The sequence below is a fragment of the Scyliorhinus torazame genome, chromosome 1, assembly GCF_047496885.1.
Source record: "Scyliorhinus torazame isolate Kashiwa2021f chromosome 1, sScyTor2.1, whole genome shotgun sequence".
NCBI classification, from domain to species: Eukaryota; Metazoa; Chordata; class Chondrichthyes; order Carcharhiniformes; family Scyliorhinidae; genus Scyliorhinus; species Scyliorhinus torazame.
Window position 1 is genome coordinate 362,324,198 of NC_092707.1, and position 23,863 is coordinate 362,348,060.

Sequence of the window (23,863 nt, forward strand, 5' to 3'; positions counted from 1 at the left end):
ATTATTGCACCTGTGCACTGTACAATCCGTATGTAAAATTTACATCTTCCTCTTTCATGTTCCCCCCCCCCCCCCTGTTTTTTGTTGTTCGGGCTCCATCTTGGGCCTTTTCTTCCTTCATAGATGTTGTCGGCTCTCTTTCGTTTTGTATTGTTGCTGTTGCCCCTATGGCTTTGTGGGGGGTGGGGGGGACAACCCTCTGACCCCCTCCTCAATCCTTTCCTGTGTCCCCTCCTGATGTTTCTCTGAGTTCCTTCCTTACTCCCCCCCCCGCCTTTGTTCCTATCTTCTCTGTGCGGTCCTGTCTGCTCTCATTGGCCCCATGTGGTGAAACCACTGTGTTGTATTGTGCTGCCACAGTATTACGTGTTGTACAGTATTGCCACTATATGACATGTTGTACAGTTTGGGCTCTGCCGGTGGCTCCTCCCCCTAGAGCCTGGGTATATAGGCTGCCGACCTTTCACATTGCCTCATTCTGGGTCACACTGCCTGTTCTGTTGTAAGTCAATTAAAGCCATAGTTAATTTACTCTGCGTTCCCCGTCTTGATTGATGGCACATCAATTTAATTGACTTACATTAAATCAAAGAGCTGTTTAACATGGATCCGGGTCTCAAATCGGACCTCCTGCAGGTCGACCCCCAATCAGCCGACGCCGATGTCTTCTTTGCACACTGGCTTCGCTGTCTAGAATCCTTCATCAATTCTGCCACCGTCGCCGTCTCCGAGGAGCACAAGCTGCGAGTCCTCATCTCCCAGGTGAGCCCGCAAATTTTTCTCATCTTCCGGGACACGGCCTCATTTGATGAAACCATTACTCTCTTGAAAGGACGGTATGCGAGGCGCGTTAACGGACTGTTCGCCAGGCACCTCCTTGCCACACGGCGCCAGCGCCCTGGAGAGTTGCTGGCAGAATTTCTGCACGTTTTGTGAGTTCTCGGCGGGGCCTGCAACTGCGAGGCGGTGTCGGCTGCTAAGCACACCGAACTTCTGACCCAGGACGCCTATGTTGCCGGCATTGACTCACACTGCGTTCGCCAGCACCTGCTAGGGAGGGAGACACTCGACCTCCGGGAAACGGTGCAGTCGCCGAATCGCTGGAGGTGGCCTTCTGTAACATGGGTGCCTATGCCTCCGACCAGGCGGCACCCTCGTGGACGCCATCTCCGACGCCATTTCTGATGTGCAGCGCCGCATCTCCGATGCCATTTTTGAAGTCACCGCTGCTTATCCGACGCCATTTTCGAAGTCCACCGCCACCTCCCGGAACCCCGGCTCGCCCGTCCATCAGCTGGTGTCTGCTACTCTCGACCGCCCCGCCCGCTGTCCGAAGCCTGCCCGCCGTCCCCTGGCCGCCTCCATCAACCTAGACCAGTCTTGGCCTTGTCACCTCGCAAAATCTATGATGGTGGTCCGGATCAATGGCTACGAGACAGCCTGCCTTTTTGACTCCGGGAGCACAGACAGCTTCATACACCTGATCACGGTACGGCGCTACTCCCTTCCCGTTTTACCCACAGCCCAGAGAATCTGCCTGGCCTCTGGGTCGCATACCGTGCAAATCCGTGGGTACTGTGTCGTGACTCTCACGGTATGGGCCGTAGATTTCAAAAATTTGAGGCTCTACATCCTCCCGCACCTCTGCGCGGACGTTCATCTGGGTCTCGACTTCCAGTGGAACCTCCAGAGTATCACCCTGAAGTTCGATGGACCCCTGCCCCCACTCACCGTCTGTACCCTCTGTAGCCTCTCGATCCTTAAGGTCGCCCCTCCCTCGCTTTTCGCCAACCTCACCCAGACTGTAAGCCCGTCACCAGTATGAGCAGCCGATACAGTGCTCGGGACATGACCTTCATCAGGTCGGAGGTTCAGCGGCTCCTGCGGGAAGGGATCATAGAGGCCAGTAACAGCCCCTGGAGAGCTCAAGTGGTGGTCGTCAAGACTGGGGAGAAGCATCGGATGGTCATTGACTACAGTCAGACCATCAACCGGTACACGCAGCTCGATGCGTACCCCCTCCCACATATATCTGACATGGTCAATCAGATTGGGCAGTACCGGGTCTTCTCCACTGTGGACCTGAAGTCCGCGTACCACCAGCTCCCTATCCGCCCGGAGGACCGCCAGTACACTGCCTTCGAGGCAGCTGGCCGCCTCTACCACTTTCTCTGGGTTCCCTTCGGCGTCACCAATGGGGTCTCGGTCTTCCAGCGAGCGATGGACCGAATGGTTGACCAGTATGGGCTGCGGGCCACGTTCCCGTATCTAGATAATGTCACCATCTGCGGCCATGATCAGCAGTACCACAACGCTAACCTCAAGAAATTCCTCCACGCTGCCCAGCTCCTTAATCTGACATATAATAAGGAGAAATGCGTTTTCCGCACAACCCGACTAGCCATCCTTGGCTACGTTGTGGAAAACAGAGTCCTAGGGCCCGACCCCAGCCGCTACCCTCAACCAGGCGGGCAGGCCCGTGGCTTTCTTCTCCCGTACCCTCCAGGCTTCCAGATTTCGACACTCCACAGTCGAAAAGGAAGCCATTGTGGAAGCTGTCCGATATTGGAGGCATTACCTGGCCGGCAGGCGATTTACTCTCCTCACTGACCAACGGTCGGTTGCCTTCATGTTCAGAGACACACAGCGGGGCAAGATCAAGAACGATAAGATATTGAGGTGGAGGATCGAACTCGCCACCTACAATTATGATATCCAGTATCGTCCTGGGAATCTTAATGAGCCCCCAGATGCCCTTTCCCGCAGTACTTGTGCCAGCGCACAAGTAGACCGACTGCGGGCCCTCCACAATGACCTCTGTTACCCGGGGGTCACCCTGCTTTTCCATTATATCAAGGCCCGCAACCTGCCTTACTCCATCGAGGAGGTCAGGACCATGACCAGGGACGGCCAGGTCTGCGCGGAGTGCAAATCACACTTCTATCGGCCAGACAGAGCACGCCTGGTAAAGGCCTCACGCCACTTTGAACGCCTCAGCATTGATTTCAAAGGGCCTCTCCCCTCCACTGACCGTAACATGTACTTCCTCAACATCCTTGACGAGTACTCACGTTTCCCTTTCGCCATCCCATGCCCAGACATGACCTCTGCCACAGTCATCAAGGTCCTGAGCAGTGTCTTTACCTTGTTCGGTTTCCCCACTTACATCCATAGTGATCGGAGTTCCTCCTTCATGAGTGATGAGCTGCATCAGTTCCTGCTTAGCAAGGGCATTGCCTCTAGCAGGACTACCAGCTACAATCCCTGGGGGAACGGACAGGTGGAGAGGGAGAATGCGACGGTCTGGAAGGCCGTCCTTCTTGCCCTATGGTCTAGAGGTCTCCCAGTCTCCCACTGGCAGGAGGTGCTTCCCAATGCGCTCCAATCTATCCGGTCGCTTCTCTGCACCGCTACTAATGTGACCCCCCATGAGAGGATGTTTGCCTTTCCCAGAAGGTCCGCCTCAGGTGTCTTGCTCCCGTCCTGGCTGATGGTTCCGGGTCCCGTCCTCCTCCTCCGACGACATGTGAGGACTCATAAGTCGGATCCTCTGGCAGAGAGGGTCCTTCTCCTCCATGCGAATCCCCAGTACGCCCACGTGGCTCAACATGACGGGCGGGAGGACACAGTCTCCCTTTGGGATTTGGCACCCGCAGGTTCCCCAGCGACTGTCACCGGCGCTCTGGACTCTATTCCTCCCCTCTCCACTACCACTCGACCCAACTCTATACCCCTTCCTCCGTTGCTGCCGACACGCCTGAGAACACAGAAGCTGTCCTGCTCCTGGACACACAGGCCTCAATGCTTCAGCCGACTTCGATACCCACATCACAGCCGGAACTGAGGTGTTCACGGCGGACTATCAAAGCCCCCGTCAGACTCAATCTCTGACGCAACTTGTTCACTTCACCTCCGCTGGACTTTTTTAAAAAACGGGGTAAATGTGGTGAAACCACCGTGTTGTATTGTGCTGCCACAGTATTACGTATTGTACAGTATTGCCACTATATTATATGTTGTATGGTTTTGGCTCTGCCCGTGGCTCCTCCCCCTAGGGCCTGGGTATATAAGCTGCCGACCTCTCTCTCTGCCTCATTCTGGGGCACACTGCCAGCTCTGTTGTAAGTCAATTAAAGCCATAGTTAATTCACTCAGCATTCTCCGTCTTAATTGATGGCATATCAGCGCGGAGAGGAGGTGCCTGGCGTAGAGTGTGTTAGTCCGCTGAGCGTAGTTTTCCTTCAGTAGCGCCATGGCCTCTGCATAGGTCGGCGCGTCCTGGACAAGTGGAAAGACGTTGGAGCTCAGCCGCGTGTAAAGGATCTGGAGCTTCTGTGCTTCTGGAATTTTGTCTGGCGCAGACCCGATGTACGCTTCAAAATTGGCTAGCCAATGTTCAAAGTCCTTTTTGGCGTTGTCTGCTTGCGGATGCAGCTGCAGCTGATCCGGCTTGATGCAGAGGTCCGGCTTGGTGCGGAGGTCCATCTTCTGAAAAACTCAGTGTAATAAATTGATGCACGATCAATTACACAAAGACGAGAGTAGGATGTAATCGAGGCTTTATTACACTGAGATGTGTGGCCTCCTACAGCAGCTGACAAAATGCCAGCAGGGAACATGAGAAGTCTTTGGCAGGTAGGATCAAGGATAACCCTAAAGCTTTCTATAGATAGGTCAGGAATAAACGAATGACTAGGGTAAGAGTAGGGCCAATCAAGGACAGTAGTGGGAAGTTGTGCGTGGAGTCCGAGGAGATAGGAGAGGTGCAAAATGAATATTTTTCGTCAGTATTCACACATGAAAAAGACAATGTTGTCGAGGAGAATACTGAGATTCAGGCTACTAGACTAGAAGGGCTTGAGGTTCATAAGGAGGAGGCGTTAGCAATTCTGGAAAGTGTGAAAATAGATAAATCCCCTGGGCCGGTTGGGATTTATCCTAGGATTCTCTGGGAAGGGAGGGAGGTGATTGCTGAGCCTTTGGCTTTGATCTTTAAGTCATCTTTGTCTACAGGAATAGTGCCAGAAGACTGGAGGATAGCAAATGTTGTCCCCTTGTTCAAGAAGGGGAGTAGAGACAACCCCGGTAACTATAGACCAGTGAGCCTTACTTCTGTTGTGGGCAAAATCTTGGAAAGGTTTATAAGAGATGGGATGTATAATCATCTGGAAAGGAATAATTTGATTAGAGATAGTCAACACGGTTTTGTGATGGGTGAGTCGTGCCTCACAAACCTTATTGAGTTCTTTGAGAAGGTGACCAAACAGGTGGATGAGGGTAAAGCAGTTGATGTGGTGTATATGGATTTCAGTAAAGCGTTTGATAAGATTCCCCACAGTAGGCTACTGCAGAAAATACGGAGGCATGGGATTCAGGGTGATTTAGCAGTTTGGATCAGAAATTGGCTAGCTGGAAGAAGACAAAGGGTGGTGGTTGATGGGAAATGTTCAGACGTGAGTCCAGTTACTAGTGGTGTACCACAAGGATCTGTTTTGGGGCCACTGCTGTTTGCCATTTTTATAAATGACCTGGAGGATGGCGTAGAAGGATGGGTGAGTAAATTTGCAGATTACACTAAAGTGGGAGGAGTTGTGGACAGTGCAGAAGGATGTTACAAGTTACAGAGGGACATAGATAAGCTGCAGCGCTGGGCTGCCAGGTGGCAAATGGAGTTTAATGCAGAAAAGTGTGAGGTGATTCATTTTGGAAGGAATAACAGGAAGACCGAGTACTGGGTTAATGGTAAGATTCTTGGCAGTGTGGATGAGCAGAGAGATCTCGGTGTCCATGTACATAGATCCCTGAAAGTTGCCACCCAGGTTGGAAGGGTTGTTCAGAAGGCGTACCGTGTGTTAGCTTTTATTGGTAGAGGGATTGAGTTTCGGAGCCATGAGGTCATGTTGCAGCTGTACAAAACGCCTGTGCGGCCGCATTTGGAGTATTGCGTGCAATTCTGGTCGCCGCATTATAGGAAGGATGTGGAAGCATTGGAAAGGGTGCAGAGGAGATTTACCAGAATGTTGCCTGGTATGGAGGGAAGATCTTATGAGGAAAGGCTGAGGGACTTGAGGCTGTTTCCGTTAGAGAGAAGAAGGTTAAGAGGTGACTTAATTGAGGCATACAAGATGATCAGAGGATTGGATAGGGTGGACAGTGAGAGCCTTTTTCCTCTGATGGTGATGTCTAGCACGAGGGCACATAGCTTTAAGTTGAGGGGAGATAGATATAGGACAGATGTCAGAGGTAGGTTCTTTACTCAGAGAGCAGTAAGGGCGTGGAATGCCCTGCCTGCAACAGTAGTGGACTCGCCAACACTAAGGACATTCAAATGGTCATTGGATAGACATATGGACGATAAGGGAATAGTGTAGATGGGCTTTAGAGTGGTTTGACAGGTCGGCGCAACATTGAGGGCCGAAGGGCCTGTACTGCGCTGTAATGTTCTATGTTCTATGTACTGGGAGCACACATATTTATACTCCGCCCTCTGGGTGGAACCAGCAGGCAGGGATCTACCCCCGTACCTGTAGTACAGGGGCCTTACCGTAAAGCACCTAGATCAACATCCTATATATACAATATATACATCAGTGGTGACTGCCACATTTCTACTGCGTATGGAGGCTGCAGAATGAAGAAACAAGATTGGCTATTGACCCGTGGAGGCTAATTTCTTTTGATCATGCACAGCCTCCATTTACCATAATCCCACTCATCTGCCTTTTGTAATGGTTTATTTTGCATGAGGCGGGAATTAGTTAGTTCTGTTTAAAATGATGCAGTGGAACAGATCTGAACTTTATGCAAGTTTTTCCGGGAACATATCTGTGGTAACCTGAGACCACAAAAAATGTAGTTGAATGTGTTTAAAAGAAGGACTTCTTTATGTAAATAAATAACAAAGTTTAACAATAAAAGTAACTGATTTTTAAAACCTGATTTTCATGTTTTCAGTTATCATTTTGCCTTTCATTGTTTAGTTTAGTCACAGTTCTTAGCAGCAACAATAGAGCAGTCATTCCATAGCAAGACATCCAGCTCCCATTTAAGCTGCTAAACATGTAGTACACCTTCAACGTAATCACAACTTAGCCACGTGTTAACAGGATACAATTTCCTGTGTCCGGGTGGGGATTGGGTGGGTGGGATGGGAACATGCCGTTTTAATAATGAGTCATGTGTTGATTTTGAAAGATAGTCAGGGCACGATTCAGTGGTCTCGTTGCACTCAAGCGAGAGCGCGACGAGGCCGGTGAACAGCGGGAAAGGCCAAAAGCAAGAACCGTGCTGGGCGCCAAGTCGTTTGAGATGCAACCAGCCAGCTCCCCTGGGCGAAATCAGGATACCCCGTAGTGTGGCGAGAAGCCACTAATCACCACTTAAGCCCTATTTCCGTACAATTAATGGGAGCCACCCCATATCCAACGGCTTCTCGTCATTCATCGGCCTCCCCAGCAAGTGGTCACGCTGGCGCCAATTAGTACACCTTTTTAAAAACAAGGACCTGGCGGAAGGGCTTCTGCGGGGAGCCGAGGAGGTGAGTAGCCATCTTCGCTCACAGCAATGAGCCCGTGGGCATCAGACTTGCCGCCTCTGTGCTCAGAGGTGGTGGGGGGGGGGTGGGGGGGGGGGTGGGGGGGGGGGGTGGGGTGGGGGGGGGGGGGACCCTCGGTTGGGATGGTCCGCCATGGGTGGGGGATGGAGTTGTGAGGGGAGGGGGTGCTCCGCTATGGGGAGGGGGGGGGTGCGTCAACTGCGCACGGCTCCTCCATGCTAGCCCCTGGTTTGTGTGTACCTGTTCCGGGGGCAACACTTGTCCTTGCCAGTCTGCCCCCCAGTCCACCCATAACCCCCACTGACTGCGGAGGCTTCTGGCCTTGTGGATGAAGGATATTGCTGAATTGGCAATCGTGGTTAAGTGAGCACTTCACACATCCCAAGTTGATTCCAGTGAGTTGGCGGGCCATGTAGCATGTGGAAATCATTGTCTAGCACCCAAACAGACCATGATGCCTGGCAACACCACACACGCAGCAGCCAAGATGCGAACACCCAGGGGATGGGACACAGCTCCGGGAACATGTCCACCGCTGGAGGGTGGATGGAAGAGTGCAATGGGGAGGAGACCAGAGCCCGGTCCAGGTAACGTTATGCGCGTATGTCAGGGGTACAGGGTCCCGGGGGGCTGCTTAGGCCACTGTGCATGGGCAGGGCATTACGGGAATGAGGGAGGGGGTGGGAGAGCAATGGGGGAATGGAGGGTCCCGGGGTGGGACTCACCGCTATTTGTCAGTCTAACACCCTCTCCCAGTTCATTACTGATATTGAACGGCATGGAAAGTGATGTGTTGGGTGCTCTGGATCACCAACACTTAAAATAGTGCAACACTATTTTATTAAGTTAGAAACTGTTGAACATAGTTTCACTGTGGGTTAACACGATGTAAGATTAAACTAAAGACCTATCCCTGTCCGAACCAGTCTACACACTCAGCACATGGTGAGGATCTGTGCTGTAAGCTGTAAGCTCTGTCCTTGTAGGAGGCTGCATCCCGAATGAGAGGGAAAACTGATGCCCCCTGTCTTTAAAGTGTGCTCTAACTGTGATTGGCTGCGATGTTGTGTGTGTTGATTGGTCCTGCTGTGTGTCCATCAGTGTGTGTGTCTGCACCATGATATACTGGTGTATATTATGACAAAGTATTTTGGACCCCACAGAACAGGCCCTAGTGGTGCTGCTGGTAGGCTGGGTGGCCAGGTGCCGGAGAAGGTGGCATCAGCAGCATCTGCAGAGCCTCGAGTCGGCAGACCATGTGCCGGACCCCGCCCCACACCCTGAGGACCCAGTCAGCCATTAGGCCAGGGAGGATCCCAGAGGGGGAGGCCCGCGACGGCCCAGGGTATACAGGAGTTGCTGGACGTTCGAGCCAATGACAGACAATGTGTGCCTCAGGAGGCTCCACCTCAACATGTGACGGTGCGGCACCTCTGCCATGTCCTCGCGGACTTGGCACCATGTAGAGGAGGAGGAGGAGGACACCCGCTCTCCGTGGCCGTAAAGATCACCACAGCCCTGTACTTTTACGCCTCGGGATCATTCCAGGGCTGGAGCGGGGACCTGTGTGGTATCTCTCAGGCTACAGCCCACAGGTGCATCCTACAGGCCATGTGCTAAAAACTATATACACTTTGACATGTAGCAAGCCCAATAAGATGCCCGGGCAGCAGGATTCTCTGCCATCGCCGGCATGCCCCAGGTGCAGGGGATGATAGACTGCACGCATGTTGCCTTGCGCTCACCGGGCCGTCGGGGAGTGCCCTACATCAGCAGGAAGAGGTTCCACTCCCTAAATATCCAGCTTGTGTGCGACCACCACATGCAAATCATGCTCACGTGCGCGCTTCCCAGGGAGTTATGCACGACAGCTACATCCTGGGCAGTGGGTCATCCCCGGCCTCTTTGAGGACTACCCCAGGATGGGCGATAAGGGGTACCTGGCTAACGATACCAGTACGGAAGCCGTTGACCGATGCGGAGACACGATACAACGAGGCCCATGTGGCCACTCGAGCTACCATTGAGTGGTGCACTGGACTGCTCAAAATGTGGTTCGATGCCTCGACCGCTCCGATGGTGTCCTGTCGTACACACCCTGGAGGGCTGCCTGCTTTTTGGTGGGCTGCTGTATCCTCCACAACCTGGCGCAGCAGCGGGGCGACGTGCTGGAGGGGGCGGAACATGTGGCCACCTCCGAGGAGGAGAAGTATGATGTTGAGATGCCGGACCAGCAGGGGCTCGCGGACGATCCCGGGGAGGAACTGGAGGACCAGCTGCAGGACAGCGGCGAGGGCCCAGCAAGTTCAGAGGACTGACCAGGGAAGCCCTCATACTCGCCCTTTTCACATAGGACGTGGCCTGGTCCATCAGCGCTTACCCACCGCCCCCCCCCCTCCCCCCAACTCCCATTTTCCACCCTGCCAGGGTGTGCGTTACATCACTCCAGGGTGCTGGGACTATGTCGCCACTATCAGCGGGTCACTGTCGAGGGCAGGGATGTGATAACCTGCGGTGAGCTGAGCGCTAGTGTTCCTCAATCTGTGCTGTAGTCTGACCACTGCCTGTCTGCTGAGTGCTCGCTCACACCCATCACCTGCACATGGCATGCCCGGGAGCAGGGGGGGCGGGAATGGGGACATGGGCCAAGGATTCGTAGGTCAGCCCACATAATAATAATAATCTTTATTGTCATAAGTAGGCTTACATTAACACTGCAATGACGTTACTGTTAAAAGCCCATTCAGAATATCTAAATTACCTAACAGCACGTCTTTCAGGATTTGTGGGAGGAAACTGGAGCCCCCGGAGGAAACCCACGCAAACACTGGGAGAATGTGCAGGCTCCCCACAGACAGTGACCCAAGCCGGGAAACAAACCTGGGACCCCGGCACTGTGAAGCAACAGTGCTAACCACTGTGCTACCGTGATGTGATTCATCATAATCACCAAACAATTCATTCTAGTATCCTGGTTGTATGGCATCATCTTGTGGGTCTTCTTTGTCTTTGTCACTTGGGTTAGTTACCAGGTTGCAGTTGGTGATGTTTGCAGTCAACCAGGTGCTGTCCATATCCCCTTGTGGGTAAGGGCTTGTCTGTTCTGGGACAGTTGCACCAGGACTGTTTTTTACAGTCCACTTATAATCCTGGCTGACAGGTAGCTTTGAGTTTCTGGGTGATATTACCATTTTGCTGATAGTTGTTAACTCTTTCTGCCACATTTTCCTCAGATGAGGCCCACTTGCTCAGTTTTCCATCATCAGCTGATGCATTTATTCGTGCACCTTTTGTAGCTTGTTGGATATCTTTCTCTAATTGTATTCTAATTATGGAGAGGTCAAAATAAAATAAACATTGAGGGTTCTTTCTGAGGAAAAATTACCTGGCTTAATTTTTTTCAAGGGCTATAGACTTCATTGTTTTCGGTAGCTCCTTTATCATTTTCACAAATTACTTTTATTAGGTGATGCCAACTTATGGACACCAAGCTCTCACAAGCAGAAAATGGATAATGACCAGATATTCTGCTTTGGGTCTTGCTCCGCTGAGTGTGATGGTGAGGAGGAGTGGAATACATTTTGAGGGAACTTGGTAATCCCACTGCCCTTTCATCTATATTTCAACCTAGCTCTGGCTTATGAAAATGAAATGAAAATGAAATGAAAATCGCTTATTGTCATAAGTAGGCTTCAATGAAGTTACTGTGAAAAGCCCCTAGTCGCCACATTCCAGCGCCTGTTCGGGGAGGCTGGTACGGGAATTGAACCGTGCTGCTGGCCTGCCTTGGTCTGCTTTAAAAGCCAGCGATTTAGCCCAGTGTGCTAAACCAGCGAAGGGTGTGATGGAAGCCGGAATTTCAGATGTATTGTATTATAGGTATTTGGTGCAGGAAGGGTTAAAAGCCCGGGTTAGAATGTGTTTGACTGCTGCAGTCATGTTTAAATAGAAATCCCAGTTTGAAAGGCAAGTATATTTTGGGAACCAGGGGTGCAATTAAACTATTGGAAAAGCTTGGGTTGATGGAATTTTGTTTTGATTAAGGGGATTCCCTGTGGAGTTAATTAGATATCAGCTTGGTAAGATGATGTCATTACTGGGTGGAGCTAAGGTATCAGGCAGTTTGCTGAAAAAGCAGGTTAGGTCTGAGCTGAATGAAGCAGTGTGCACAATGAGGCAGTTCTGCTCTCACTAATTTGTTGAAAGAGATTAACAATTTAAAGTAGTGCAGGCTTGACTGAGAACAAGGGGGAGCTGGGACAGAACAGCTGAATCAGCTTTTGAAGATGTACAACCAGAGTTTGTGACAGGAGTCAGATTGGTTCTGTAAAGCAGGGTCAAAAGATCTCTCTTTCTCAAAGCAAGTACTCCTGAATGCCAATGGTTTCATGGTGGATTGAGAACCGAGATGTTTTTTCTCTTGTTTAAGTGGAAATAGCAATTAAGCGTATTGCATTCATTATATTGAGTAGTATGTTTAAGGGGTAATTGTAAGCTATTTTGTGGTGCGATGTTAAAGATTTTAATGCTGTGTTCGTAATAAAGTTTGTTTTAAAATGCCATATTCCCATTTTTTGTGCAATCACTCCTGGAGCGAGGTATACTTTCCTCACAATCTTACAAAATATTGGAGTTTCTGTGCAGTATCCTAGCCACTGTTGGGGTCTGGTTTGTGCTCATAATAAGGGTTGCCCTCGAGAACAAATCTGAAGGCTGAGAAACCAGACCCAGTTTTCCTCGTAAGCTGAAATCAAAGTTCATGGAACCAAGGTAGTTTTATAAGTAGAAACATTTCAATGAAGCTGCATGAAGCACAGTGAAATCGTAACCTGATCAATTTGTACTCCGTGCCTTATTAATGTTTTTCCTGCCCCCTCCCCCATCTGATCGTCCAATAGCTGGTCAAGTATGGGTGGCACGGTAGCACAGTGGTTAGCACTATTGCTTCACAGCGCCAGGGTCACAAGTTCGATTCCCAGCCTGGGTCACTGCCTGTGTGGAGTCTGCACGGTCTCCCCGTGTCTGCGTGGGTTTCCTCTGGGTGCTCCGGTTTCCTCCCTCAAGTCCCGAAAGACGTACTGTTAGGTAATTTGAACATTCTGAATTCTCCCTCTGTGTACCTGAACAGGCGCCGGAATGTGGCGAGTAGGGGCTTTTCACAGTAACTTCATTGCGGTGTTAATGTAAGCCTACTTGTGACAGTAAAGATTATTATTAAGTAATTGGTGACACAGGAGCCGAAAGTCTCAGACATGAAGGCAGTAGTACTGGCTAGAACACCTCGAGGTTTAATCACAGGTTCTCTCCCACGTTTGCGGATCCTCCAGTCATAGATTCTGTCTCTGGAGGAGCAGCAAGATCAGTAGAGAGGGAACCTGTGATTGGAGAAGCAACTCCACATAGATTCTGGGCAGGATTCACCATTGGTTGACGCCGAAATCGGGAAATGCGATTGTGCGGAGAATAGGTTCCAACGTCAAAATCGCTGCGGCGCTAATTTGACGGCAAATCGTAATTCTCCATCACGTTGACAGTGGTGCCAATGCAACCTGGAATGCACATACAGCAAATACCTTTTTCATATCATTAGCAGGCCTGACCCGGTATTCTCCGGGGTCTCGGTGATTCTCCGCTTCCGATGAGCCAAGTTCCCAACGGTGCGGTTCACTTGTGCTTTTAAAAAGTGTGAAACTGGTGCCGTGACTGATGAAGGAGACATGGGAGGTAGGTGTCATTGGAGTGTCCCTTTGATACACGATCAATGACCACTAAAGCGAGGTTGTCGTCCAACTGAAGGCTTTAATAAGCTAGATCTTTCCCCCAGCAGCTCAGATACAGAATGAAGGCTGCTGGGACGGCACGGGCTCTTATACCCTGCCCAGCAGGGCGGAGCTACCATACATTCTAACCAATAGAAAGCATACAGTTTCCACCAATGGTGCTCCAGCCTATCAGGTACCGTAATACCTCTAATACCACATTCACCCCCTGTTAAAAAGAAGTCCGGCGGGGGTGGTGGCCTGATACTACAATCATGGCAATGTGGTAGAATTAGTTATGGAGGTACCGTAATACCTCCGTACAGCGTTTTGTAACTATTTGCAATTCTGATTGCTATTTACAATTGGTGATTTAAATTTACAGTTTAAAATGAAGTAATCAGTCGATCGGGTGCCCTGGTCATCCTCTGTGATCGTCGGAGCCTCGCTTGTGACTCCGGTGGAGGCTCGGGCGTCTGTGACTCCGGGAGCGTGGCTTCGATCTCCATGGCAGCTTCGGCACCCCTAGACGGCGCTGGTGGGGAAAACGGTTGACTTGGGGAGGGAGCGCCTGCGGGGTGCGTCGGTGGGTAGGGGCACTAGACGGGGCTGGCGGGAGGACCGATCCTCCTGTAAGGTGCACTGGTGGGAGGGAGGGTGGGACTGGTGGTTGGGTTGTGCGTGGGGCTCCGGCGGGCGCCAGGTCTTGTAGGAAGACCGTATCTTGTCGGCCATCGGAGTACGCCATGTAGGCGTACTGGGGGTTAGCATGGAGCAGATGGACCCTCTCGACCAACGGGTCTGACTTGTGTGCACGCATGTGTTTTCAGAGCAGGATGGATCCAGGTGCTGCCAGCCAGGTCCCAGAGGAGGACTTCCTGGGGAAGACGAGGAGACGTTCGTGAGGTGTCTGGTTGGTGGTGGTACACAGCAGTGACCGGATGGAATGGAGGGCATCAGGGAGTACTTCCTGCCAGCGGGAGATTGGGAGGTTCCTGGATCATGGGGCCAGTAGGATGGTCTTCCAGACCGTTCTGTTCTCCCTCTCTACCTGTCCGTGACCCCGGGGGTTGTAACTGGTCACCCTGCTCGAGGCGATGCCCTTGCTGAGCAGTAATTGACGCAGTTCGTCGCTCATAAAGGAGGACCCCCTATCACTACGTATGTAAGCGGGGAACCCGAACAGTGCAAAGATGCTATGGAGGGCCTTGATGACAGTGGTTGGGGTCATGTCGGGGCAGGGGATGGCGAATGGGAACCAGAAGTACTCGTCAATCACATTCAGGAAGTACGTGTTGCGGTCGGTGGAGGGGAGGGTGCCTTTGAAGTCCATGCTGAGGCGTTCAAAGGGACGGGAAGCCTTTATCAGGTGCACTTCCTCTGGCCGGTAGAAGTGCGGTTTACACTACGCGCAGATTTGGCAGTCCCTGGTGTCTGTCCTGACCTGCTCGATGGAGTAAGGCAGGTTGCGAGTCTTGAAAAAATGGAAAAAGCGAGTGACCCCCGGGTGGCAGAGGTCCTCGTGGGGGGCTTGGAGGCGGTCCACTTGTGCGGTGGCACATGTGCCGCGGGACAGGGCGTCAGGAGGCTCGTTTAGCTTCCCGGGACAATACAAGATCTCGTAGTTGTAGGTGGAGAGTTCGATCCTCCACCGCAAGATCTTGTCGTTTTTTATCTTGCCCCGCTGCGCATTATCGAACATGAAAGCAACCGACCATTGGTCAGTGAGGAGAGTGAATCTCCTGCCGGCCAGGTAATGCCTCCAATGTCGCACAGCTTCTACTATGGCCTGGGCCTCCTTTTCGACTGAGGAATGGCGGATTTCGGAAGCATGGAGGATACGTGAGAAGAAGGCAACGGGTCTGCCCGCTTGGTTGAGGGTGGCCGCCAGAGCTACATCAGACGCATCGTTCTTGACCTGGAAGGGAAGGGACTCGTCGATGGCGTGCATCGTGGCCATTGCAATGTCTGCTTTGATGCGGCTGAAGGCCTGGCGGGCCTTTATCGACAGGGGAAAAGCTGTAGATTGGATCAGGGGATGTGTCTTGTCCGCATAGTTGGGGACCCACTGGGCGTAGTAACTGAAAAACCCTAGGCAGCGTTTCAGGGCCTTGGAGCAGTGAGGGAGGGGGAACTCCATAAGGGGGCGCATGCATTCAGGGCCGAGGCCTATAACTCCATTTCGCACTATGTAGCCGAGGATGACTAGGCGGTCGGTGCTAAACATGCATTTATCCTTGTTGTATGTAAGGTTAAGGATTTTTGCGGTCTGGAGGAATTTTCGGAGGTTGGTGTCGTGGTCCTGCTGGTCGTGGACGCAGATAGTGACATTATCGAGATACAGGAATGTTGCCCGTAAACCGTACCGGTCAACCATTCGGTCCATCTCGCGCTGGAAGACCGAGACCACGTTGGTGACACCGAAGGGAACCCTTAAGAAGTGATAGAGAGCCGCCCATCTGCCTAGAAGGCAGTGTATTTGCGGTCACTAGTGCGGATGGGGAGCTGGTGGTAGGCGGACTTGAGATCCACCGTGGAGAAGACCTTATAATGCGCGATCCTGTTTACCAGGACGGATATGCGGGGGAGAGGATACGCGTCCAGCTGCGTTAACCTGTTGATGGTCTGACTGTAGTCGATGACCATCCTATGCTTCTCCCTGGTCTTTACCACTCTCCAGGGGCTGTTACTGGCTTCAATGACTCCTTCCCTCAGTAGCCTTTGGACCCCTGACTTAATGAAGGTCCGGTCCTGGGCACTGTACTGTCTGCTCCTGGTGGCGACGGTTTGCAATCCGGGGTGAGGTTCGCAAACAGGGAAGGCGGGTCGACCTTAAGGGTCGCGAGGCCGCAGACAGTAAGGGAGTGTATAGGGCCGCCGAATTTGAAGGTTAGACTTTGGAGGTTACACTGGAAGTCTAAACCCAGGAGTGTAGCCGCGCAGAGGTGGGGAAGGACGTGGAGGTGGAAATTTTTGAACTCCCTTCCTTGGAATGTGAGGTTTGCTACACAAAACCCCTTTATCTCCACTGAGTGTGACCCGGAGGCCAGGGAGATTTTTTGGTTAACGGGGTGGATGAGGAGAGAACAGCGCCTTACCGTGTCGGTGTGTATGAAGCGCTCCGTGCTCCCAGAGTCGATTAGGCAGGACGTCTCGTGCCGGTTGATAAATACAGTCGTTGTAGCAGTTGAGAGTGTTCGAGGCCGGGACTGATCCTGAGTCACCGAGGCTAATCGCAGCAGTTGAGAGTTCTCTTCGGGCAGTGCATGGTCAGCCGAGCTGGGGTCCTGGGAGTTCATCCAAGATGGCGGCTCCCATTGGTCGCACATGGCTGGGGGTGCACAAAATGGCGGCGCCCTTCCCTCCAACGTGGCGTCCGCGGAACAAGATGGCGCCGTCCGGGGTCCGCACGTGGCCCTGGAATAGGAAGATGGAGGCGACCGCTGGCTGCACGGGGACCGTGGAGAGGTTTGTGGTTGCGGTCTGCATTCGCTGCCTGAGACCGCGGCAACCGCATGGGCCAGACATACCCCCAAGAAATGGCCCTTTTTGCCGCATCCCTTGCAGGTGGATGCGCGGACCGGCGCTGGCGGGGGTGCTTGGCCTGCCCGCAAATGTAGCAGCGGGGTTCCCCGGGGTTGCCAGGCCGCCTTGCAGCGCAGGCCTGTGGGGGGATGGGGGAAGTCTCGGGGTCGGCTGCGGAGGGGTTCCACGCTGCCCAGGGGGCTGCCGCGCGGTCGGAAACGTAAGCACGGGCGTTCCTGGAGGCCGCGTCCAGGGAGCCTGCAAGGGCCCGTGCCTCCTTGAGACCCAGAGTGTCTTTTTCTAACAGTCGCTGGCGGATTTGTGAGGATAGCACACCTGCCACGAAAGCGTCCCTGACTAAGAGTTCAGTCTGTTCGCTCGCCGAAACTTGCGGGCAGCTGCAGTTTCTCCCCAACACCAGGAGGGCACGGTAGAATTCTTCCAGCAATTCCCCAGGGGTTTGTCGCCTTGTTGCAAGCAGGTGCCGGGTGTAGACCTGGTTTACCGGGCGAATATAGTGTCCTTTTAGCAGCTCTATTGCTGCATCGAAGCCTTCCGCTTCCTCGATGAGGGTGTAAGTCTCCAGGCTCACCCTTGAGTGCAGGACGTGCAGTTTCTGCTCTCCCATGGGTGTGTTTTCGGCCGTCCCGAGATACCCTTTGAAGCACGCCAGCCAGTGGTTGATGATTGCCGCTGAGTTCGCTGCGTGGGGGTTGAGTTTCAGACACTCCGGCTTGATTCGGAGCTCCATCCTTTCTTCTTAAAAAAAAATAGCTTATTAAATTGATGCACGATCAATGACCACTAAAGCGAGGTTGTAGTCCAACTGAAGGCTTTAATAAGCTAGATGTTTTCCCCAGCAGCTCAGGTACAGAATGAAGGCTGCTGGGACGGCATGGGCTCTTATACCCCGCCCAGCAGGGCGGAGCTACCATACATTCTAACCAATAGAAAGCATACAGTTTCCACCAATGGTGCTCCAGCCTATCGGGTACCACACCCTCTAATACCACACCCTTTAAGAAAGGTTTTTATTTTATCACATGGCTTCAGTGGTGTCATTTTGTGGGTGGAGCTGAGCTGTGGCGGTGAGGTTGGTTTTATTTCCACTTTAATTTGACTGCTGTGGACTACAGACAGAGGGCAGAAGTGTTTTGACCTGTCTCTGTATTTTCATTTTAAATATCTGTTTCGGGAAAAAACCCATTGAGTATAGCTATCTGCTTTGGTAACTTAAAAGATATAGTTTGCTTTCCGGAAGGGTTTAAACCTGCTGGTGAGACGGGGTCAGAATCTCAGGGAAAGCCAGTCTTATTCAAGTGAGAATGCAGAGTGCTGGGCCACGCTTTGAATAGGAGTTTATGGGATTTTGTTTTTGAATTGGAACAGTTAAGGGGGAATTCGTTAAGTGTTATACATAGACTAATGTAGCTGGGTGGTGTCTTTATATTTGTAAGTGATAAAAATTCCCACTGGGTGTTTATCTATATATGTTAACTAAGTTTTTATTTTGATTAAAGTGGCTAGGAAGGCTGATGAATCACACCTGAAGGAAAGGTTCTTGTGCTCATCCTAACCAAATTCAGCTTAAAGGTTGTAGGCCAGGTGGACTTCATAATATACTTTGGAGTTTCTAAGCCCTGGCTCATAACAAAATTGGGGGCTCGTGGGATAAAAGACTATCTTTTGTGAGTGGGGTTGGCTTAGTGAACTTATAAACAATGAGGGGTGAGCATATTTGTGTTTGCCTTTCAGGTGTTATATTCAAATTTAAATAGGGAATGTGTTGTGGACAATGTCTCTTTCAGAGGCTCAGACGTTTTTCAGGTTGGAAACGGAGACTAAAAGAAGGCTTTTAGATTTGGCAACCACATTATAGTTAACGTTGCCTGACGAAGTATGGAAAGAAGGGGTGATTGCGGCAGTAGCTGAGCGTTTAAAATTGCCTCAGATACCTTCAGAATCACTGGAAATGGCAAGAATTCAATTACAAATAAAGCAGCTTGAGCATGAAAAAAATGAGGGAAAAAGAAAGAATAGCCCTAGCAGAACAAAAAGAAAAGGACCGTCCGCCCCCTCTGGAGTTCCTACCTCCATCTGCTGTACCGGATCAGCTGTGTGGTGCGCACCAGAGAGTGTCCCAGGAGCCTCTTCATTAAAGCGCCCAAACTAGTGAGTGTCTCTGGAATGGTGGAGGGTGTTGGGGATAGCTGTGACAGGAAATCTGTGTCATCCTCAGACTCGAGCTCCAGGGTGTCTCGGGTCGAGGGTTGCAGTCCAAGCTTCTCTCGGGGGGGCGCTGTGGCACTGGCTGGGGGGGGGGGGCGCACTGGCTGGGGGGGGGCGCACCGGATGGATCTGCCCCATCTACAGTAGATCCTGCAAGACACTAGACAAGACGCATGACTGGATCGTGGGCCAGGGGGGAGTGGGGGTGGTGTGGGTGAGGGTGGTGTTAAGCGGGGGTGTTGACACACGTGTCACGGGGAACTGCAACACAGTAGGGTCTCACTTCCTCGCCCGCAGCCGAACTCCACCCAGGCGACCTCCCTTTCCTCCTGGCCGCCGACCACGTCCAGGGCCCTCTGCTCGGTTAGGGTGAGGGGTTGCAGGTCCGGCGGCCCCTCTTCAGTTTTCACCAACTCCCGTCCTTCTGCTTGGGGGTTGGGGGGGCAAACGGAAAATGACAGTGTTAGTCAGTCTGACCCATGCAGCCCAGGGGTGGGTAGCTGGTGGCCTCAGTGGCCAGGGCACCCGGCCATGCCAGCTGGTATGGGTACCAGCATGTGTTGCAGGGTGGGGGTTTGTCCACCCTCTAGTTTGTGTGTGGGGGTAGGGATATGGGTGTGTGGGACGGGGTTAGTGCCTGGGGCGCAGTGCTGCCTACTCACCCTGTCTGACCTGAGGAGGTTGTGTAGTTATTTCCAGCACTGCTGGCCAGTCGGACAGTGTTGCTGGTGGTGCTGACCGCCTCTGGCACCTGTGCCGAGGCACGACGACTGATGGCGGCTGGCAGTCTCCTTCCTGGGCCAGTGTATAGCGTGGCCCGCCTCTCTTCCACCGCATCCAGGAGGGTTTCCAGTCCGTGAAACGGTGTGCCGCTCTCTTTGCTGTCATCTTGTTGGCGGGGATGGTGTGTGTGTGGAGTGAAGTGTGTTTATGCAGCTGCAGCTGGTCAGCCTCCTGAGTGTCAATCGCGAAACTGCCGAATCCCGCACCATTTCGCATTGGAATCGATTGTGTTCCACATGGCGCCTGTTCTAGCACCTTGACAGTCACTGAATCGGTCCAGGTGTGGCACCAGTTTTGCTGTCATGGAACTCCACGAACCTTATGCGCCGGCGTCAACGCTTGTTCTCAGAAATGGAGAAACACTTACTCTCAGAAATGGAGAATCCAGCCCTCTGTCTCTCACAAGTAAGGGGGGGGATAGACTTATTAAACTTTTCAGGCTAGTTGTAGGACGGAGTGCTAATTTAAGCAAACCTGTGATGTGTTATGTACTCTGGGATAACACAGGCTGCAACTGGATGCAGCTTTAACCAAAAGACACTCCAGACCTTGAAGTTAGTTCAATCTGATTTATTGAACCAGTAGCACAGTTAGCACAGTTCTCCATGAGTTCGACTCTGCTAACCTAAGTGTGCTTACTCTCTCTGACTGTACCAGACTAGCTCATAGCCACGTGCTGGAGGTGTGATACTGTACAAACACCCTGACTCACACTGTAGATGTTCATCAGTGGAAAGAGGCGGAGTGTGAGTGCCTCTTGCCTTTTATAGTGAGATACCACCCCTGAGTATCCTGCCTGTTCATTGGTCTTGTCCTGTTCTCTGTGTTCATTAGCTGCCTGTATATCATTATCTGCATGTCTGCATATCATGACAACCTGTTTGCTCAAACATAAGTCAAAGCCTTAGGTGATGTCTCCCCATGGTATGAAAATGACTCGGGTGATTGCATGTTGGTTGGTAAAGGCAGTAATTGGTAGGAAGATGGTTTCAGTGACTGAAACTAATGTTTTTTGTTCCTTCCTGGGGTGCCTGCCAGCACCTTGTTTTGGGTGGCAATCTGCATATAGAATCATAGAATTTACCATGCAGAAGGAGGCCATACGCCCATCAAGTCTGCACCGGCCCTTGGAAAGAGCAACCTACTTAAGCCCACACATCCACTCTATCCCCGTAACCCAGTAATCCCACCTAATCTTTTTGGACACTAAGGGCAATTTAGCATGGCCAATCCACCTAACCTGCACATTTTGGACTGTGGGAGGAAACCGGAGCACCCGGAGGAAACCCACGCACACACGGGGAGGATGTGCAGACTCCGCACAGACAGTGACCCAAGCCAGGAATCGAACCTGGGACCCTGGAGCTGTGAAACAACTGTGCTAACCACTGTGCTACCGTGACGACCGTGAATAAAGACCATGAACGTTGGTAGGCCATGGGCAAACCTGTGGATGAGTTTCATCCTGTACTCATCTGCCAACCACACATGCAGTTCCTGGCAGGGATCACTGGATAGTGATCATGGACAGATACCCTGTCTAATTTAATTACCTTCTTGGACAAGAGTCAGGCCAGTTGTGTAGCTTTAGGTGTGTGTGTGGAACATTAAGACCAGCATTTGGCCAGTAGAGTCAAATGGCCTTGTTCTGTGCTGTGTTTGCTGAGTAATTTTAACATAACTCCAATTCTGCGCACACATTTTCCGAATCGGAATTTAAATAAGTATTTGGGAAAGCTCCCACGAGATGGCATAATTATAATGTGAAACAAAGAGTGACCCTTGCATTGCTGAACAAACACAAAATTTTGTGCCAGAAGAGCAAATGTTGTGAGAAGTGCCACAGGGCTAAATCGCTGGCTTTGAAAGCAGACCAAGGCAGGCCAGCAGCACGGTTCAATTCCCGTACCAGCCTCCCCGAACAGGCGCCGGAATGTGGCGACTAGGGGCTTTTCACAGTAACTTCATTTGAAGCCTACTTGTGACAATAAGCGATTTTCATTTCATTTTCATTTTCATTTCCATGGTTTGGTAATATGTACTGTCAAATAGGAAGCTTAGCATACTTGTTAATCCACTTCCTTTAATGGTTTATTTATCAAGCATACATCTCATATTGAAATCTTTCTTTCCTCAGTGTTTGGAGAGAGCGATGAAGTTTGCATTCGATGAATTCCACCTGTGGTATCAGTTAGCACTTTCAATGGTGGCTTGTGGAAAGGTAAGGCCGGTTTCTAATTGCAGTGTCGCTGTTATATTCCTTTCCTCTTACTGATGCAACGTTGAGACATTTAAATGCGGTTGTAGTAGATTTTTAAATATATTTCTCAGAAATATTGTTTTCTGTGCATAAAGTTAGAGAACAATTCTTTGACCAAATTGTAATTTTTCTCTTTTCTATCTCAAATGGGCACACTTTTCATTGTGTGCAAACACAACATTTGCATATTGGCTAACCTCCACAAATTATTAGTTTAGGTACAGGAAGCTGGGAATGAGCATTACTCCTCCTGATTTAATCTTGGAAACTGTGGCATGAAAGACCTTTCTTCAGAGCTGCCCCATAAAACCAGTGCTTTTTAACAATCAAAGCTGTATTCCAAATCAGGGTTTCCCAAGCCGTGGAACCCCTCGTGATCTCCCAGGTGCATCGGGGAACCCCAAGCATTCTCATAATGTCGATGCCCCTTTTTTTTGCCACTAACTAGGTGCGGATACAAAAATCGAATGTAAACAAGTCTTTTCTAGTTTATATCTATTCATATATCAGGAATTTGGAAGAAACACACGGGCACAAATACATTTGCCAGATACATGGCCCCTCACATTAAGCCCTGGCCAAGACATCCTCCCACGGCCCCTTAACATTAACCCCTGGAAGTAGTATCCACTTAGGAGTGGGTGATGTAAAAGGTTCTCTTATTTAAAAAAAAATGAAGTCTTACCTTTTGTAATTTTTAGTGGAATGAGTGATGCTGGAAAGCTGCTGCTCATATCGGATACAGGCACCTCTCTCTTCCTCATTCACTTTACATCATCTCTCCCATCACTCACTCACTCCAATCATACTCACTCATTCACTTGCTCACTCACTCACTCAACACTCACTCAACACTCGCTCAATGAACACTCACTCGTTCAACTTCACTCAATGAACACTCACTCGTTCAACACTCACTCGTTCACCATTCACTCACTCGCCCACACACACACCTCTGTCTCATGTTTGGACCCCGCCAACGACACTGCTTGAACTACTACCACCTATGCGACCGCTGGTAATGCTGGCGTTGACTTCTGACTCCAACTTACTTCTAGTCTCCTGCTTCTGCAGGCTCACCGTTGATCTTCGCTTTGGCCTGGGCTTTTACGCCCAGCAACAGTGAAAGCGAGTAAATCAAATGGGCCAATCAGAGCAGGGCCTCTCTAAGCAATGAATGCTGATAGAATGAATTCTCAGGTCACCAGCATTGAGTCCTCCAAAAGGCATTGATCTGATTGGCCTATTTGCTTTCCTTATTTTTAAATCTGGAAGGTTGGAACTGGCATTTGTTGGTCATGTGGCAGACTGCAGTATCACTGACTCCCTGGAGACCCTTCACAGACCTCCACGGACCTCAGTCTGGGAACCCTTGTTCTAAATCATAAGAATTTGTGAAAACCAGTGACACTGATAAGTGCTGAATTTAACAAATAAAGCCACTGAAATGAAATCTTCTGTAGCATACATTATTATTTTTATTTTTCACTTGTTCATGGGACATGGGCATCGCTCGCTGTGCCAGCATTTATTGCCCATCCCTAATTGCCCTTGAGGGGGCAGTTAAGAGTCAACTACATTGCTGTGGGTCTGCAGGCACATGTACGCCAGACCGGGTAAGGACAGCAGATTTCCTTCTCTAAAGGACATTAGTGAACCAGATGGGTTTTTACGACAATCGACAATTCATGTCATCATTAGATTTTTCATTCCAGATTTTTATTGAATTAAAATTTGACCATCTGCATTGGC

General features: G+C 50.9%; 1 protein-coding gene across 4 annotated transcripts in view; it reads left to right on the forward strand.

The window, feature by feature from the left end:
- LOC140426372 (tetratricopeptide repeat protein 7A-like) overlaps window positions 1–23,863 on the forward strand; it is a 515,720-nt gene that overhangs the window by 130,741 nt on the left and 361,116 nt on the right. For all 4 annotated transcript variants that reach the window (XM_072511044.1, XM_072511055.1, XM_072511074.1 and 1 more), the window contains exon 10: window positions 21,989–22,072. In XM_072511044.1, coding sequence (XP_072367145.1) covers window positions 21,989–22,072 — 84 coding nt within the window. The remainder of the gene's footprint in view (window positions 1–21,988; window positions 22,073–23,863) is intronic.